This window comes from Microtus ochrogaster, unplaced genomic scaffold (assembly GCF_000317375.1).
Source record: "Microtus ochrogaster isolate Prairie Vole_2 unplaced genomic scaffold, MicOch1.0 UNK11, whole genome shotgun sequence".
Lineage (NCBI taxonomy): Eukaryota > Metazoa > Chordata > Mammalia > Rodentia > Cricetidae > Microtus > Microtus ochrogaster.
The window spans coordinates 1,406,820-1,426,571 of NW_004949109.1; the positions used below are offsets into that span (position 1 = coordinate 1,406,820).

At 43.4% G+C, this 19,752-nt stretch overlaps 1 protein-coding gene across 2 annotated transcripts in view; it reads right to left on the reverse strand.

Annotated features, from left to right (window-relative positions):
• The window catches only part of Pik3r1 (phosphoinositide-3-kinase regulatory subunit 1), an 83,307-nt gene that overhangs the window by 24,621 nt on the left and 38,934 nt on the right, over positions 1-19,752 (reverse strand). For both annotated transcript variants that reach the window (XM_005366567.3, XM_013353554.2), the window contains exons 3-4: positions 799-891; positions 64-138 (exon numbers count right to left, since the gene is read on the reverse strand). In XM_005366567.3, coding sequence (XP_005366624.1) covers positions 64-138; positions 799-891 — 168 coding nt within the window. The remainder of the gene's footprint in view (positions 1-63; positions 139-798; positions 892-19,752) is intronic.

Genomic DNA, 19,752 nt, shown 5'->3' on the forward strand with positions numbered 1-19,752 from the left:
GGCGGGCCATCTGAAACAGAAAGGTGAGCTTATCCTCGTTTACAGTCCCGTGAAGTGACTCACCACAATCAAGAAGCTGTCGTAATTCTGCAGGGCTGCTGGGGCTCTGTGTTCTGTAGAGAGTCGGACATTCCAGTCCTGAAGGACAAAACAGATCGTGTGTGCACAATCACAGTTCTCTGGTGACTTGGTGAGCCTGCGCCGGAGGGCCATTCCCATTTCCACCCAGCATCTACTCTAGATGCATGCTGAATATCCTTGGAAACCAATCCCAACAATTAGTTGTTATCTAGTTTGTCAATTTTTGGCAACTCCAGTGGGCCATTAAAAAGCAGTTTAATCATATTTATTAAATTAGGAAGAACTGAATAGCTCCCACATAGTAACTACGTAGTAGTCTAGAATAGTGGTCCTCAACCTGTGGGTTGTAACCCCTTTCACAGGGTTGCCTATGACCATCAGAAAACACAGACATTTACATTATAATTCATAAAAACAGCAACATACAGTTATGGAGTAGCAATGAAAATAATTGTATGGCTGGGGGGGTCACCACAACATGAGGAACTGTATTCAAGGGTTGCAGCATTAGGAAGGTTGAAAACCACTTCTCTAGAGTTAGGAATTATCAGCCACGATTCTTCCCTGTTACAGAGACCCACACAGCTAGTGTGGTTAGCACAGCCTCTGTTCACAGCAACCAGTAAGACATTCACATAATGAGTGGTCCAGGGATACATATAATGTATAGCAGTCACGAAATAAAGGTCTAACACTAACTCCTAGCAGTCTGGTTACCTTTCTTTTCGATGGCTTCTAGGAGCTTGATAAGAAGAGGTGGGGCAACATCAGGAGGGGCAAACTGCTCAGCCAGATCGGGAAGGGTGAAAGCTGAAAAATAAAAAAAAAGAAATTCCCAACATTAGATTTCATGTGCAGCAGTCAAGTGCATTCAACCACAATACAGAATATTTAAGTATAAATAATTCAATTACTCCAACCCATAACAGAACGGAGCTAGAATAAACACAGAATGGAGCTAAGGGGAGCCCTCTACCACATTACACACTGTTGGGGCCCCAGGGACATACCTGGGTTTTGTTTTTCCACTTTCAGAATGTTCACCAAATGCCCACCAAGAATCCCAGAAGGCCATGACTACAGAGCTTTGAAGGTCTCTCCTCTGGGGCATCTTTCTTAGGACAGACTGCCCTGTCTTAGGGTACCTGGGTTACGTAGAGGGGCTCCAGGCTAGACTGGAGCTTGGATGTTCAGGGAGAACCGAGAGATGCCGCAGCATACAGCTCTCTTCACCCCCATGTCCTGGGCACATTGATATTTAAGAGCGCACTCTGGGGAGCCCAGAAAATCTGAAATCAGTCTGGCTTCTAGGTTATTATGAAAGAACTGCAGCTCAGGTAGGAGAGACTAGGTAAAAATCTCAAGAGATAGGGTGTTATCATGATATATAACTGAATAGCTGATCATAGCAACTGGACGTTCTTTTGGACCCTTGCACTGAATTCTATCAATGCCCAGTAGTCACCTAACAACAAACTAAACCCCTGTGTAATTGTTGTCAAAACTTTTTTCTTTCTGAACACACACACGTGTATGTGTAGGACATAAGATACTTTAAAAAGCTCTTTAGGTTTATTTCATATTATGTATAAGTGTTTTGCTGGTATATATGTATATGATGTATATGGTATTACTTCAGTGCCTGGTACTTGTAGAGGAAAGAAAATTGCACCAGATTCCCTGGACCTGGAATTATAGTTGTTTGTGAGTTCAGTGGATTCATAAACTCTAAAACCCCTTGTCCTAAGACCTAAGTTTATGAATCCACTGAACTCACAAACAACTATAAGAGCCTCCTCTATAAGAGCAGCAAGTGCTCTTAACCACTGAACTATCTCTCCATTCTCAAGAAATACAACACTTTGATAAACGGTATCTTCATAAGTTATGTGTATGTTTTGCCAAATGTAACTATACAAAAATATCTAATGCCACAACAATCACAAATTACTTCCTGACAATATATTGACCATATTTCTCACTCAAAAAGGGGGGGGGGGTGGAATGGAAGTAAAAGTATTTTTCAAAACTGTGCCAGAAGAGGGAGCTAAATATTTCACCTCAAATTTCTCAAACTTCAAAATATAGGGTTGTGAATCTTAATGAAAACATCTTCAGGAGTAACTTGTCTTTCAATAATCCAGTAATCTCAGGTGTTTATGATTCGTAACTTGCATCTTATCTAGGACAGTTTGTATACTTCACTAAATGGTCATAATTAGGTTTCAGTGAGGTTTTAGTGGTATAATTATTATAAGATGTATATGATATTAAAAAACTCTAATTAAACCATTGCAAGTACCAAGAATCAATGTAGAATAGTAACAGATTTAGAATATAAAAGCAGTGTTATTAAATACTGACCTCAAAGGACTAAGTACGACTTAGGAAGTCATTTTGCAAACTCTAAAACCCCTTGTCCTAAGACCCCTGCAGATTTCAACATGCCCGGTATAGATGGACCCATGGGACTTGTCATTTAACTATACTAACCACAACAGCCACCAGAATGACAGAAGAGCTAAATTTTGCAGGAAAACGATCACAACACTATACAATGACACTTTCTGTGATGAGAGAAACATTTGTACAGGCTTGCTCTACAATAAAATGCAGCCACTGCAAAATTCAGCAGCTGATTTTTTTTTTTAGTTTAATTAACAGATGTAGCCTGAAGTAGCCAAATGCAGTTGTGACTACAGTATTTAAGCCTGCAATCTGAGAACCCGGATGAAGGCAAATTCTGTTAATGAAAAGTTAAAGAACCTGCGGACCTCAGAATGAAGATATCTTTGTTCAAAATTCGTGCTAAGCAACCTGCAAAGCTCTCCATCTGGCTTCCTGGGAGACTCTGCCTCATGACATCATTCCCCTAGCTTTTTGGCAAGATAAAGGTAGAGTAGAAATGGCCTTAATTCTCTAGACAGCTACTGTGTACAAGGCTGTGAGTGGAGGACTTCATTCCTGGAACCAAGGTGTGTCTAAGAACAGGGGTAGGAATTGTTTGGAGTTGGTCGTAAGTTTGACTTTGTAGGTGATTTCTATGAGAAACCGAGCAACGAAAACAGTCAGTTTTAAATGTCCAGATGTGAAATGTTTTTGAAAAGTGTTTATAATATGAATGTGTTTATTAAAAGTTTATAATCATTTTAACTAAAATCACTGTAAAATGAAAAAAAAATTAAGCTGTCTGGAAGTACAGGTCTCTAATTCAGCAAGTGGGAGGCTACAGCAGGAAGATCACAAGTTAAAAGATAGCCCAGGCTACCCAGCAAGACTCTGGCTAGAAAAGAAATGCAAATAACACACACACACACACACACACACACACACACACACACACACACACACCACCAGCAGCAGCAGCAGCAAAGGCCACACAACTTCATTTCTTTCGATAAACTATAAACCACTTCCCTTGGCTCTCATGTTTGAGCTCACAACAGTATCCTCTCCCACAAAGACCTTCCCCCTTCTACACTGAACAAAATGAAGGTCATTCTGCCCCTGTATGTATGCATTAGAAGGGAAACTGGCAGTAGAGAAATGATGTTAAGAAATGCTATCAGTCAGGATTTAATACAGTGTTTCCCTGCTACAGAACCTCAGCACAGCCCCAAATCCAAAAGCCCACAGCTAAGTAGGAAATACGAATACCCACCCTGCACTCATGCGACTAACTTCATCAAATCCACTCCCATATATAACATAAGCACTTTTATGGAGGAAAAAAAAAAAAACAACAAAAGCTGGCACTGAGATCGGAATTGCTTAATAAAGTTTATCTCTTTCCAAAAATCTAATCAACACGATCACTTAGGCAGGCAAATATGAAAACCAAATTAAATGATAATTAAAAATTTCATGTGATTGTGATTGAAATATGCACCCAACAGTTGTTGGTTCTCTATCCGGATTTCTCCTCCAGCTGAGAAAAAAGAAAAGGAAAAAGCCCACTCTTGTCTTCCTTTGTCTTTCCCGCTCTTCCTTGGCAAAGAGGTTTTTTTGTCTTTGGTTATCCTGAGCTACAAAGTATCTTTTGTTTCACTCATACCCACTTTTCTGAAAACCACCGTGGGGGTCCCCACATATCTACAAGAACGCTGGTCTTTTCAAATCACTGTACACACGTGTAGGAAGCTGTACTGTGTGAAGGTCCAGCTGAATTTTTTTAAGACGAAAGCAGCTTTATCGGCCAAAGGCATGAAGCACACCAGCTGATAGTGCTTTGGCAAGAGGAACTTTAAAAGACAACATTTACAAGGTGAGACAATGAATTCAACAACAATTCCAGGATTTCCTACTCCTGAGTATAAGGTCTCTCACTCACGTGCTTCCTCTCGGAACTATGCAGACCCAGGTAATAGAGCAAGTTCCTGTCACCCGCTGTAGACAGTGGGATTATCACTAGAATTCTAAGCTGTATTCCAAAACAAGTGCTACTTTCCTCGAGAATCCTAAACCCAACTATTCTCTAATTCCATTATATACACTACGTCTATATATCTGTCATTAGATTTCGTCATAAGAGATTGCAGCAGGAAGCAGCAATTACTGGGAATGACTAAGCTTGGTAAGTTGTTGATTAGTTCACATAAGAGGATCAAATCATAGTCTGAAAAAAAAATAATGGCACCAAGTATTTGTTCTCAAAAAACTACAGAGCATACATACAGGTTGTGACTATCAAGCAAAACACAAATTAGCAACACAAACTTCTAAATTTTACACATAAATTCCATTTGGTGTAAAATTTCCAGGTATCTTTGACATGAAAAGGAATGTACTTTGACTTGGAAGCTTGCCATAGTTCATTGTCTGAAGCATCTGGAAGCATCCGTGGATTTCCCGACACATCCAAGCCCAATGTCTCACTCAGCCAAATCATTTTTCATTGGAAGAAATCAACATTGTGCAAGGAAAAGGAAACCAAGCAAAAACAGTCGAAAGGTCTGAGAAGGGAGAACCTAACCACATATAATTGCTAAGGAAAGGCAAACTCATCTGGCCAGCCTTCCTTCCCACTCACAAGAACTCCGCTGAACCAGAGAGCCCTAGGTCATAGAAGAAACCACTCATACTACAACAGAAGCTGCATTTTCTGTTTGCTCTTTCTGCAGGCCCTGGTGACAACCAACCACACATAACATAAGAGACTCTCTCTCCCAACTGAAGCCCTTCCCAAACTAAGTCGGGCAAGCCTCAACACTCCTGGGCACCAGCGGTGCGTGGGAGATAGGAGCGTTCTGTGTGCTCTGTGGTGCCAACACCGCTGCTAAGTGCAAGCTGAAACCAACACACAGCTGCACCTTTTGGAGGCCTTTTCCATTAAAAAAAAAAAAAATTAAAAAGAAAGAAAAGAGAAAGACATTTTAAAGTTAGTGCCTGGCAGGACTGAGCGGAAAGTTTAAGCAGGAACATCAAAACGGCAGAGGCTGCCCAAGCCAAGTATTGCATTCCTAATGGAAGCTGCTTGGAAGTGTGTAAAAAAAAAAAAACCTGCTCATTACCCCTCAAAATGTAACTCAAAATACACAGGAAAAAAAAGGATATATGCAAATGGGGACTGGTATTAAATCAAGATGTTAAACTGTCTACTGACTCTCTGATTCCAAGCTTTAGCTTTATTTCTGTCTGAGACAATCTTCTCTTGTGACTTCAAGAGAAAAAAAAAAGTGGACACAAATCAAAGCAACCCCAATTCTGTTCTTGTTGGGTTTTTTTTTTTGTTTTGTTTTGTTTTGTTTTTCAAGACAGGGTTTCTCTGTGTTTTTTTTTTGTTTTGTTTTTTTTTTTTTGGAGCCTGTCCTGGAACTAGCTCTTGTAGACCAGGCTGGTCTCGAACTCAAGAGATCCGCCTCCCTCTGCCTCCCGAGTGCTGGGATTAAAGGTGTGCACCACCACCGCCCAGGGTCCCAATTGTGTTCTTAAACAAACTCTATAAGCACGTTCATACTGTCTACCTAGAACAGCTAATACCCTGGACTTCAAACTTGTTAAGCTCTTCGGGCTGCAAACCACATCAAAAGCTGGTGCGCTCTTTGGGCAAGACAGCGTTAAAAAACAAAAACAAAATAAAAGAGAAGAAACCGTGGGTCCGTTAATCTTGGTACACACTGGTTTCATCAGCAGTACTTCCATGATTAAAAGCACAAAGAGACAGGGGTACCATCCTCATAGTACCAGTTATTGATAGCAGTCTTGGACAAGTTAATTAACTTGGACCTGAGATTTTTTTCATCTGTAATATGGGAGTAATCATATGAGGTTAGTAAGGATTGGAGAACAACATAACCTCAGTACCCAGAGTGGAGAAAGCATAATCGTTAGTAATATTGGAATTATTCCAGAAATCTTTACTATGATTAAAGATTTAAAAGGTTTTGTTTTTATGTGCATCAATGTTTGTCTGCAAATCTGTGTGCCTGGTGTCACTTGTGTGCCTGGTGCTCAAGGAGGAACTCGAGTTATTGTTGGTTGTAAGCTGCCATGTGAGTCCAGGAACTGAACCCTGGTCCTCTGCAAGAGCAGCCATTATTCCGAACTACTGAGCAATCTCTCTAGCCGCATTAATAAATTTTTAAATAGTCATTCATGATCACAAAATTTAAGATGAGAACTATCTATGATATTAAGACAGTTTTCTTAATATTTCTTAACGGAGGAAAGCTTGAAGCATACCTGATGGAGTAGACATTAACATTTTGCCTCCTGCTCTATAAATAATACTCAGTATCTCTTTAGGAGTCAACTCAAATACTATATTTGACCATAATACTAATCTGTTTAAGTTATTTGACTTCAGTTCTCTGAATGTGAAAGAAAAACTAAGTTGAAATGGTTGCGTAATAAATTATACTAATCTCCCAGAAACGAGATGGGTTTGATTTTGAAGGAGAAGGAAGATAAAATTACAGGCTATGAGAAATGGGAACTGATAGGAAATAAATCTTCAGGCATGACCACATGGTTTTCAGAGGTAACTACTAACGTGGAATTTTTCAAAACTGCTCACAGATTTAAAGTCTGAGAGTCCCTGTAGATACCCTACGCTCCTTAGTTCTTTCCATTTCCACATTCACCTCCCCGCATCTCTTCTGCTCCACAGGTCGGAGGGCAAAGGAAGAGGGGAAGACTCCGCCCACTTCGTTTTATTTCTACATAGCAGACTAGCATCAGCGACAAAGGTCTTCTGAAGCGCAAGCCGGCACACAGCGCTGTCTCTGATGGCCTCTGCTAAAGCCTTAAAGTGACTGGAATACTGAAGCACAAGCTTGCTCTTGATCTTCCACAGGCAGGCTAATTAACTGTGATCCTTATCACCTAAATTGGAATCTGATGGAAAGATGACAGCTTACAGTGCACAGCAAATTAAAATGCTGAGCAGGAGGTAAACAAGGAAAGGAGTGAGTGCATATATGTGCACGCACGCGCGCGCACACACGTGCGCACACGCACACACATAATCCACTTCCTACCTAGAAAATATTTACAGTTGAGTCCAAGGAATTTCCGAGGCCAGTGATTTATACGGAAGTTGGCTTTTGGGTCTGTTGGCTTGGAGAGATTTCATCTGAAGCCTGACTCAGATGACCCATAAAGGAAAGAATAGGGAGGTGGGGATGGGAGAGAAAAAAAAATGACATTTCATGCACGTGGCCTTGGCTCTATGCTAAACGAGTGCATGAAGGACACCACTTAGGGGCCATGTCCCCACACTATTTTACACACATGCTCTTATTCATTTTTCACAGCAGTTCAAAGGTGTCTTTATTATTCTTGACTTAAAGGCAAGGCAACAGAGGTAGAGAAATTAAGTCATTTGGTCAATGTCATAAACTCGTAAGTTGTGCACATGTGTTCAGCTTGGGCCAATTGTCTCTCCATCAGTCTCTGGCTAGGGAAAGAAACCTATGACGTTTTCCCAAATTTCCTTTAAAGGTTCCCAAATTTCAGTAGTAACTGCTATAAGAGTGTCCTGTAACACAGAAGACGTGTGATACTCAATCCCATAAGGTGATGGCAGTAATATTTACTGGTGGGTTCCAGTAAGGCCACCTCGACAGCAGCGTGAGTTTATCTACACAGTAAATGTATTCTCCTCCACTTTCAAGCTGTTTTGATCAACAACATTATGCACACTGAAGCAACGAGAGACCTCCTGTTCATAACAGTTGGAGATTGGTGATGTTTGTGTTTCTCCCACATAAATTCAATAATAAATTTTATAGTCAAACTTATAAAACACGTTACAAATGCTACAGGGAAGCCCGATCATAAGCTGTAATTTGAGAAGACCCAAAGGCAATTAGAGAAAATGGATGGGACAGTTAGTTATTACAGAGACATCGGAAGCCGGATCTAGGCTGGCAACCACTGACCAAGTAGAAGCAGATGCTGGCTGGCCCAGGGAGGGGAGAGCTTGAGAAGAAAAACTGTCAAAAAGGCAAAGTGGTCCAACTGAACAGTAATGAGAGTTTTAAGAAAGCCTGGATGCAAATCAGAAGCACAAAGGAATCACCAACTTCCATCCTAGGGACCCCAGGGAGCCAGGGCTTTTCTCTGATATCTGAAAATATACTGAAAACTTGAACGAATTGGTTAGTGAATGCCTAGCTATGTTCCACCTAGACGCTACAATTAATATTTTGTCATAAATGTTATACATAAATATTTCAGTGCATCTCAATATAAGGGGTACAAATTAGTTGTCACGGGCTGTATGTGTTCCCCATAATTCATAGGTTGAAGCCCTTTGAAGTACCAGCATATCCCCAAAGTGACGATACTCGGAGCCAGGCTCTGGAAGGTTATTGAGTTTAGATAAGGTCATGGGGGTAGGTTCTTCAGGATGAGAGTAGTGCTCTCATTGCTTCTAGGAGAGGATGAATGGAAGGAGGCCAAATACATGCCAGGAAGAGGCTCACTAGGTCTTCACCTAGTTCCCAGAATATACTAAAGTTCCATGGTCATCTGAGCTCATGTATCAGCAACCATATGTAAAACAAAACAAAAAGAATCCCTCTGTCTTGGAAAAGTCAGTAACAAATACAAGCTCTTCCTGAAGTATCTAGTAAACACCTCTGCGTCCAAACCTTCATATCAATAATTCTTAAACATGTGTGGTGGCGGGCCTGGGATTCTGCATTCCCCACAGCTTGCAGGTGGTACCCATGCTGCAAGCTCTCAGAACACACTGTCAAAGAGCAAGACTTGAGGATGAGTGTACCAACTGTAGAGAGAAGAGCATTCAAAGAGCCAGACTCTCTGGTTCCTGCTACTGAGAACCCTTGCTTCACTGGTAGGTTTTACAAGGGGCCTCAGTGGCAAAGCCCCTCAGTTGTGTTGGGCATTGACTGTGTGGGTTAGATCTGATGTCCTACCTAACTCAACATCCACAGATCCTAGGAGCAGAGAGTCGGGCTGCTTGGCACCTCTGTGTACCCCTGTGTGAGGAAGGACTGCAGGAGTCACAGCTTGACAGGTCTCAAGGCAAGTTCCAGCCAAGGAAAAGGCTCCTTAGATTTGGTGTGTGGTTCGGAGAGGAGGCAGAGAGAAATGGGGCATTGGAGAAGCCGTGGAGGCCATGACATGGCCAAGAGCAGAGGCTGCAGAGAACTTTGCAGGCGACTGATGTAAATGACCCTGGCAACATTTGGAGGCCTTGGTGACAAGAAGCATGTTTGTTCAAACTGGGCTGGGGTTGGTGGGCCAGCTCTCACCATGGCTCGCACTTTATCTGGTTTGAAATTTTGCCAACTCACTCAGCCAGGCTAAATATTTTCAGGACAGCATTTATTAAATATTTTTCTCATAAGGCTAAACTAAGCACATTCTTCCTTAAGAATGTCATTGGGTTTATTCAGCTAAAAATAACTGGCCAACTTATCATATTTGGCAAAATATGAAGGACTCTTTGTGAATCATCAGGTGGTGGAAAGGGCCAGTGAAAAATAAAATGACCCGGGGACTAAGTAGACGGCTCCGTGGTTAAGAGCACTGGTTGCTCTTCCAGGACTCGGGTTCAATTCCCAGCACCCATATGACAGTGGACAATGGCTGTAACTCCAGCCCCAGCAGATCCAATGTCTTCTTCTGGCCTTTGAAGGCAGATGTACTACACAGACATACACACAGGCAAAACACCCAACATGTAAAGTAGATAATAAAAATGAATATATATATATATATACATATACATATATCTGTATATATATATATAGTGTGTGTATATATATATATAGTGATTAGAATTTCAGGAGGGGAAGGAAGAACAAGAGAAAGATGGGTTGCACATGGAATGGGGAAGCAAGATCAAAGACTCAAAAAACATCGAATGGAAAATTCTCTATTAAATGGGAGAAAATAAGTTTGTAAGTCGGAGTTCCTTCATTAACAAAACCTTTTTTAAAAAAAAATCACAGGCAGATAAACTATGCTACCTCCATATAATAAAGGCAAATGGTCTTAAGATAAAAGTAAACCAACACAATTTTAATGGCATGAAGGGTCAAGCAATATGCCTTGACCACCTCTGTCACGGGTAATTAATTCTGGTGGGCTAATACATTTTCCTGCTTCAAAAGATGTCATGTTCATCAAATAAATGAACAAAAATGTACCCACCTCTTCATTAACAAAGTGAATGGACTTAGCTTGGTTATGACTTTGAGACTGTTGGGTGAATTCGTTGAAGCTGAAGACGCAGTGTACCAATACATTCTTTTAAAAGCATTCCCATTTGCAACTAGTACTATGCTACGGGGAGTTATTTTTGTCAGGCTATCTTTTTTTCTTCTTCTTCTTCTTAATAGCAACACCAGGAAGCACTGCAGATAGAATTGTAGCAAAAATATTAAGTATATATTGATTACATCTGACCTCATTCCACCAAGGAGTCTCAGAATAAGCTAACAAACAGGGAGGTGACATCTGAAGAGGGCGCATGTGCTAATAACTGCTTGCAAGCCCGTGGGGGTGAAGTGGTCAAGTCAATACCAAGGAGCTAACTGCCAAACGAAGTGAAGTTAAAAGAAGCCGGACTCTGGGTAGGAGGCGACCAGTCGGGCTTTTTAATCAACACCTTCGCTCTTAGTGGAAATACGGTGCCCTGCCGACAGGACACAGCTGAAACTTCCTGGCTGCAAGTGGGAATGGTGGGGAAATGTCGATTTTCTATAAATGGAAATACCTGGGATGTTGTTAATGAAAAAGCACCGTGACTCAGTGGGGGGAGGGGCGCGCGCGGGTAGTGTGTGTGTGGGGGGGAATGCTTGCACCGTGGCTAGCCCTTTCTGCCTTTAGCATCTCAGAGATAGACCCTTTCTACGCTCCGCTCCCCCCCCCCGCCCCTCCCCCCCAGCCACCAGTTCTCCGTTGGGCCCGAACAGGAAGTGATAGTGCCTGCACCATGGGAAGCAGTTTCGTACATTTTGTTCTATCAGATTAGCCTCGGTAACTTTATGAATTATGAGCTGTCAACTCCTTTTTCAACTGCTATAGAATAGGCTTCTTAGAAATTGTAGCTATAAATAAAACAACAGATGTTTTCAATTGGCTCCAAGAACGAGCGCTTGGGCAACTTGGTTGAAGGGGAGCAGTTGAAAGAAATCACCCTAAGGCTGCATTAGGGCTCCGCCTGTCGGTTGCTTCTGTAACAGCCTTCTACAGACACATTTTCATCCACAGATTATGTCTGAGGTCACAAACTGTGGGACTCTAACAAAGAAACCAGGAAGGGGTTTAAAACAAACAAACAGCTGGACACGCGCTGCGACCTCTGTTGGTTTGTTTGCTTGTTTGCTTTTCTATGTATGCTTAGATCCTTTTCTGGGCACAACTGTCACTATATCCCAGAAAAAATAAAATAAAATTAATCCAAAAAGACAAGAGGTGAAGGATTTGTTCAATGGTTTCCTGGTTTTTCTGTGGGCAGGGAGTCTGGTAACTTCGGACTAAACATTCAGGGTTAGTATTCTCAGGCATCTGTACTGGCCTGCCCTTGGGGTCCTGACAGGATGTGTCCTCAGTAACAGCCACTAAGAGCAGCTCCTGTGCACATTCACTATGTTCCCCTTTAAAGGTGGGTTTTGCCCACTTCCCTCTCTCTCTTTCTCTTCTGCCACTCTTGTCCCCAGGGACCTGTGTCTGCCCCTTTCTCTGCCCTTCTCCTTTCTTTTCCAATAAACCTCCTGTGTGAGCCTTGTTGCATGGCATGACTTCTCTTCATGGTGGTTTTAAATAAATTGCAATATTCACTATCTCTGAGCCCCATTTATTCAGCTGAGAAAAATGACCAAGGATTAATCTGATTGGCCATAATAATTGCTTAATCCTAGGGTCTGGAGAGGCAACAACATTGCTAAATACAAAATCAATAAATTTACATGTGTCCTGTACATGAATCACTTTAAAAAGTAACTCTGTGCTCTCAGCAGCCATGCAACTGCAACCCTGGGAACAATGTGAGGTGCCCGTGGGACAGCTAGTGTCAACACTATGCACAGGTTACTGCAAATGTGTGTGTGCGTGTGCACAACATTAGAAAGTGAGAGGGGGCAGCGATGTCTGCTACATCATCATACAATACCCTGTCATCCTAAGCCCAGGGTACGGGGCTTAACAGGGTGTCTGCAAATTAGGTGTATGTTTTCACTTTGCCAGAAAGAGCAGTACACGCAAAGAGACTCAAGAATTCTGGTGACTTCCTAACAGCGACCTCACGGAAGGTAACAGGCCAGTGTGTAAGTCATGACTGCTACAAACCAGACTGCGACAGCAGTGGACTTGGTGGGGAGGGCAGAACGTGGATCTGAGACTATCAAAAAGCCAGCCAGTGAGGAAAGAACAGGGCCATAGGGCCAGTCTCGGACCTGGAAACCGCACTACACACTCAGGGTACTTCTGGAGCCAGTGAGGAAAGAACAGGGCCAGCCTCGGACCTGGAAACCACACTACACACTCAGGGTACTTCTGGAGCCAGTGAGGAAAGAACAGGGCCAGCCTCGGACCTGGAAACCACACTACACACTCAGGGTACTTCTGGAGCCAGTGAGGAAAGAACAGGGCCAGCCTCGGACCTGGAAACCACACTACACACTCAGGGTACTTCTGGAGCCAGGATGGCAACCTGGAAAAGCTCACCAGTCTCATCTGGTGCTTAGGACAGAGACTCGGAGAGATGGGTGTGGGCATCAAGGGCCCCTGATGAGTGCTTGATACAGCGGAGGATACAGCGCCAAGAGCGTGTGTCTTTCCAAGTTACCTTTGGTTTCTCCTTTTCTTGCCCTCATTCCTCTATGCTTCTGAGTTGTTTATCAAAGAATCCCCTTTGGTGGTTTTAGATTTCCGAGCAATGCCTTCAGAGCACTTTGGGCTCTGAGAGAAAGGGGGTGGGGAGGAAGAGTCTGCCTGGGAACTATAGTCTGTGACAGGACAGGCAGTCTGAGGAGTCTGCCGGTGGGGACTTGCCGTTCAGTTGTTTAATTCTTCAGAAAAACCATACATTCTGTAAAATGTGGTCATGGAAAATAATCCCACACCACACAAGAGCAGAAACAATACACTAAGCCAGGGGCAGCTGAACTGTGGGCACGAAGATGACAACAGTCATGGCCGACACTGTGATGTGGTTAACATGTACTATGTTCTGCACTCCTGTACTTGAGCGGTTCTTACTGAAATTTCCAAATACAATCTCCCACCACACTGTGAGCAAGCTCTACAATCCCCATCTTTATGGGGGGTGAAGGGGTGCATGGAGACTCTCATACAGCTGAACCCGTCAGAGCCAGCCTCCCATTCAAGGGACTCCCCATGGGCCTTCAAAAACGGACAGCCCGGAGCCAGATGGCAAAGTTAGAAATGGTGCTGGGGAAACCAAGAACTACCTGACCGGCTCGGCTCCCTACAGAGCACATTCTTCTTTCCCTAAGAGTCCACCCAACACATAACAGATTGGATTGTTAGGTACCCACTGGCAATAGGCCCCAGCATGGTGGCAGTCACCTCTCCTCACACCTGAAAATCACAATACAACAACAGCCTGTGGGCACAGTTCTGTCCCTTGCCAACTGACCATTCACTTTGGAAGAGAAGAGACAGATCTGAAAAGAAATCAAACGGAATACATGACACCATCACCACGCAGACGTCAGACTAGCGCTCTAAGGAATCGCAGGGCCCTGCAACAGGGGCCCTGAATGGAGGCAGGTATGGAATGAAGTTTTGCAGCAGCTACATTAACTTTTTATTTACTCCTATAAATGTAAAATATGATCACTTCCACTGTAACAGATCAAAGAATTAAGCGGGAATTCTACAGGCTGACGTTTCTACCCATGCCATACTCGGAACAAGCTCAGGATAGAGCCAGCAGCTCCGTGCTGTGGTGACCTGAGGATGGGGGACCCTGGAGTGGGCAGCAGCGCTTTTTCAAAGAGTCTTCCTTGGTGTGGCTTTGGTTATTTGGGGGAATGTATCTATTTAAAAACTAAAATTATTAAGACAAACAGCTGAGGAACTATACCGCAGTGTTATGGGAGGGTCGAATAGGAAAGTGCACTTTGACTGATAGCTTGAACCACTCCAAATGAATCAGCCCTCCTGGGGGAGCATTTGGGCTGAGCTGAGCGGGAGCTGGGAGCGCCCACAGCATTTGACACAAGCAAGGAAGCTGCTGCAATATGAAGTCAGCTGTCCCAGAGTTTGTCGTGGCGTCCAGCATGAGGTCGGGACATCAGCGGGCTAGAGTGAAGTGCTGTGATTAATAAAGTTGTTGCATCTGATGCTTCTCCATCTGCTCCTGGCCTCCCCTAAAATGAGCAGGAAGTTTGACTGCGCGCCTCCTGTTTCGAGCCCCTGGTCCACTGACTGCAGATGACAGAAGGTTCAATTAGCAGGGAAAGGCTGGCATCACTGAGCCATTAAGTCAGAAAGCCCACAGTCTGCTTAGGTTCACATCTGGACAATATGAGCTGCAATAATTTCATTTATAAAATTAGGGGTCATTAACATGGCCCTTATTGGCTGAAAGACAAATGAACAGAAGTTACAATATAGAAGGGGTAGAGGTAGAAATATCTACCAATATTAGAGGCAGAGGCCGGCACCTCAGTGAGCTCTGTTTCTTCTTGATAAGATGGTCTAATGGTGTACATTTTTTTACAGCACAGTCGCCACCAATTCAGTCTTTCTAGAACATCCAGGTTAATGACCTCATTCTTAAAAACACATGGAACTATTTTTTTAAGGGTGGTGGTTACAATCTAAGCTACACACTGTCTTGAAAAATCAAAAAAGAAAGAAAAGAAAGGAAGGAAGAAAGGAAGAAGAAAGAGAAGAAAAGAAAAGAAAAGAAAAGAGAAAGAAAGAAAGAAAGAAAGAAAGAAAGAAAGAAAGAAAGAAAGAAAGAAAGAAAGAGGAAATGGCTGTAGAGAAGAGAGCCATGCAGCAGCTCCTTCTGCTGTGACACCGTCTTCTTGCATGAGGTGGCTACGCTGCCTGCTGCTCTGTAAGTTCGTGACTTGTGGAGCTTCAACCAACCCCTAATTGGCACTTAGGAGAAGCAATGAGTTTCATAACTCATATCTATTAATAGTTTGGGCCCAGAAGAGTGTTTCTTTTAAAGAGGTGAGTGTCTTTTGTTCTCTCTGAGTGCAAGCTGTTTGGAGGGGGGGGCGCAAGGGCAGCAGAAACCAGAATTGCAGACAATTCTCATCTTGGATCACATATTATAAATTAACAAAAGACACCAAATTAAAGAAAAATGATTATTCAGGAAAAGCAGAAGGAAAAGAACAGAAAGTTATGTTTCCCACGAGGGAATCTCCCTCAGAAATGTCACTTCCTGGGTGACAGCTGCTGCATGCGCTGAATAGGCACAACTAACACAGAACAGGGAGCAGATCTCAGCAGCGTGGAGTCTCCTTCAGAAATGACAGCAAGTGCTTGGTTAGAAATGTCAAAGTACTCCGCCAAAATCAGCTAATGAAGGAAGAATATAATCGTGCAGCATATGTATAAAAGCAGCAGCAGGACATAATACAGCCCAAGAATTTCACACCCCGTACATGAAATATTCCGACTGGCTACCATGACTGCATTGAACCACGCTTAATTCGTGGTTACTCTGTAGCCTCAACCATCTTTCTGATAGACAGAAAGGATGATGTTTGACGGGACATCGGAGTTCCGCGTGTCATCCAGCCACCTGTGTTTCCCTAAGTTCCGAATTCTGTTACTCACTCCTCTGACTCAAGACATTCAGGGGAGGTTAGGGCGAGTCCAGATGTGGTGGTGATCGGGGCTGCTCCCACCTTGGACCAGTAACCCCAGTATCCAGCTTTCTCTGGCACCTAGCACACCAGGAAGTCTCAATAAAGTACTTCTGACCTCTTCCTACAGTGACCATGCCTGAGAATGTTCTACACTGCAAGATAGGTCCAAGGTACCACCTCTCCCAAAACCTTGCAAGGTCACCAAGCCACAAATACCCAAGGGAATGCACGGCCATTCACTAAGGCCAGACTAGAATACAGGGCTTATGTTCACTGAACAGCTGCCCTTCCTTTCCCAAACCCTTTTTCTTAACTTGCCAATATTTTCCTTCCTCCATATTTACCCATTCATAGAGTCTCTCTCTCTCTCTCTCTCTCTCTCTCTCTCTCTCACACACACACACACACACACACACACACACACACACACACACACATATTCATTTATATCCCCCCTCTCCCTCCCAATGAGCATCTTCCCCAGTCTAAGAGAAAGTTCAAGGTTGCAGGTAGCCTCTGGCCTTTGCTCAGACAAAAACCCACCTCTTCAGCTGACTAAAAAAGAAATCCATCATACTGATATAGAAACTATAAAACGAAAATGATCCGGGGCTCAAGGACACGGTCAGTTTTCACAAAGCATCGAGACCAATTCTCATTGCAAAACTGCGTCTCATTGCAAAGATGCGAGGAACAGTTTTCCCTGGAAATGACTGCTCGCTGATAGGAACCACTGGAAAAGTCTAAGGTCATCAACACACCACACAACGATGGATTTAACAGTAGAAATCAAGATACCCAACACGCTCACTTGACCAGAATCAACTTTACCACCATGGGAGTACAGGAAGCAAGTCATAAATTGATGTTGCATGTAAAACATCACAAAATGGGTTTTTTTTATATATTATGTTTGGAGATTCTTAAAATAAAAACAAAAACAACTAACTGAAGAGAAACACAGAGTAGGGTGGAGAAAACACTGCTAATAAGTCACTTCAAATCATTTCCAGTAAGGAACGGGAAACGTAGTCTAGGTGGGGAAATCAGTTGCTTTGAACCCGGCCATTTTGAATCAACAGATACTGTTTTTAAAGACTTCTCTACAAATTCAGGGTCTCGATCCCTAAAATAGGGGCTTCAGAGAGATAATAAAACTGAACTCCAAGGGCCCTGAGTTACCAGGTCTGCAAATCTTAGGCTCCTGTGACTACTGGGGCTCAAAGTCCCAATCAGTCACCAGCGCAAGCCACAGAACTGGGAACTCAAGGAAATAAAGATGGGGGAGCCATGAGGTGCATCTAACTTCACCCTTTCTGTCTAATCTGCAAAGCCTAATACTCCAAAAGGTGTTGGAAGAATATTCGGAGTCTCCGAGTTAGAGCCTCGCTGCTACCATAGCCGTGAAGACTAGAGGATCCAGGGCTGCGTGGGAGCAGATCCTTACTGTCCTCCTTGCTGTCCGCTGACACTTTCGCCCTGACTTCCTCCCTTTAGATGAAGCACAGTGGGGTCTGAGGACGCCTGGAAAAGCTCAAACGCGGAGGCTGAGATGAAGATGCTGCCAGTTCCAACCCTTCCGCATTTCCTTCAGCCCCATCTCTAATCATGGCCTCACATTCCCCAAGGATTATTTTGTAGGGCAGAGTTTCCATAAACTCCTGCTCCAAAAGAGGCACAAAGCAATAGCCAACAAGGAACGTTCATGGCTCCATTGCTGAAGCAATGAGGCTGCTTTGGAGGCTGACCCAGGTCATCAAATCATTCCAATATCGGTGGTCAAGAAGGCCAACAACCAAGACTTTGGGAAGGTCCTGACTTCAGAATTTGTTCCTGAACACATTCACTTCCCTATTTCTTTTTCTTCTTTTTTTTTTCTTTTGGTACAGCGAGTTTTCCACAATGCGAAAAGTCTTTGACCACATATTCAGGATGACTGAAGAAAGTGTCCTCAAAAACCAATCAAACGGTGCTAACTTTCTTCATTTATTTAGACATCTCAGAAGCTCTCAAAAACTCTGTAGCAACCCAATTGGGGGAAAAAATGTTTCAGGCCCTTCTAGGTGTGTTCCCCAGAAATGCTGCCTCAGGGCTGCATCGAATCCATCTTTGGAGTCAGGGCCTGACTTGAGTCAACTGGGGACACGGGCAAGAGGGCCTTGGAGGTTACCCAGTGGAAAATTTAGGAATAAGATTCCAGAACCTCAGGAAACTGTGATTTAATTTAAGATAATGTTTTGTTTGCCCCGTGGAAGAAAAAAAAAAAATGTAAAAGGCAACTGAGGTAATCTGCACCTCTGCATTCCATAAAATTTAAGACAGACAAAAAGATTGTGGGTCTAAAAAATAGTTACATTCCTCCAAAAATGTCATCTCGTGAACCACGTAAACCCTAAGTGACAACTAAAAATCAGGACACTTCCTGGTCCATTCAGACCAACCCAAGACTAACCATGATTTACATTTTAAATAAATATTTCTATAGGCCTAGTCTTAGGGTCTTGACGGCAACAAGTTTGAAAATTTCACTAAAACGAAGAAGTCTTTGTCAAGTACTCTACACAGAAGACACCTCGGTGCTATGTCACATCATCCCTCTTCCTGTGGGCTTATTTTTCTTTTCTTTTAAGGAGAGCAGAGTGAGGGCCCATAACCCCTCCAGTCCTTTTGCAATCTGAAATCCATGACTCAAAATTCTTTTCAGCGAACTTTCCATCTTCTATTCTGATAGGAGAAGATGGAGAAAGAGGAAGCGACCACACAAAGCAACAAAACCCCTCCAGAGTTCACGTGGGTGAAAGATGACCGCTTTCTTGGGCATCTCTCCTGGCTGGGCTTTATTTCGGGAGCTGCACCAGATGAACAGAAACCTCACAGGAGTCCTAAAGTTTGCTCTGACACTGACTGACACCCATTCATCCCTTTCAAATGTGCAGAGTTCTATTTACTGGCCACGCTGAAGAACAGATAGCCAACATGTGAGCATCTCTTGGGATCCTGGAAATATGACCGAGAAGAGGGCTCAGTCAATGAAATGCTTGCTGCACAAGCAACAGGACCCGAGTTTGTATCCCCAGCACCCACATTAAAAACCTGGAAGAGCCTGCCTGGAACCCCGGCACCTGTACCGCAGAAGCAGATGGATCCTTAGAGTTCCTTGACCTGCCAAACTAGCCACATCAGTGAACCCCAGGTAGAGAAAGTTTCCACCACAAAAAAATAGGGTCAAAGGGCTGGAGAGATGGCCCAGTGGTTGATACTGCTGGGTGCTCCTGCAGAGGACCCAGGATCAATTCCCAGTACCCACCTGTAACTCCAGTTCCAGGGAACAGAACACCTCCACAGACACCAGGAATGCACATGGAGCATAGACCATACATGCAGACAAACACTC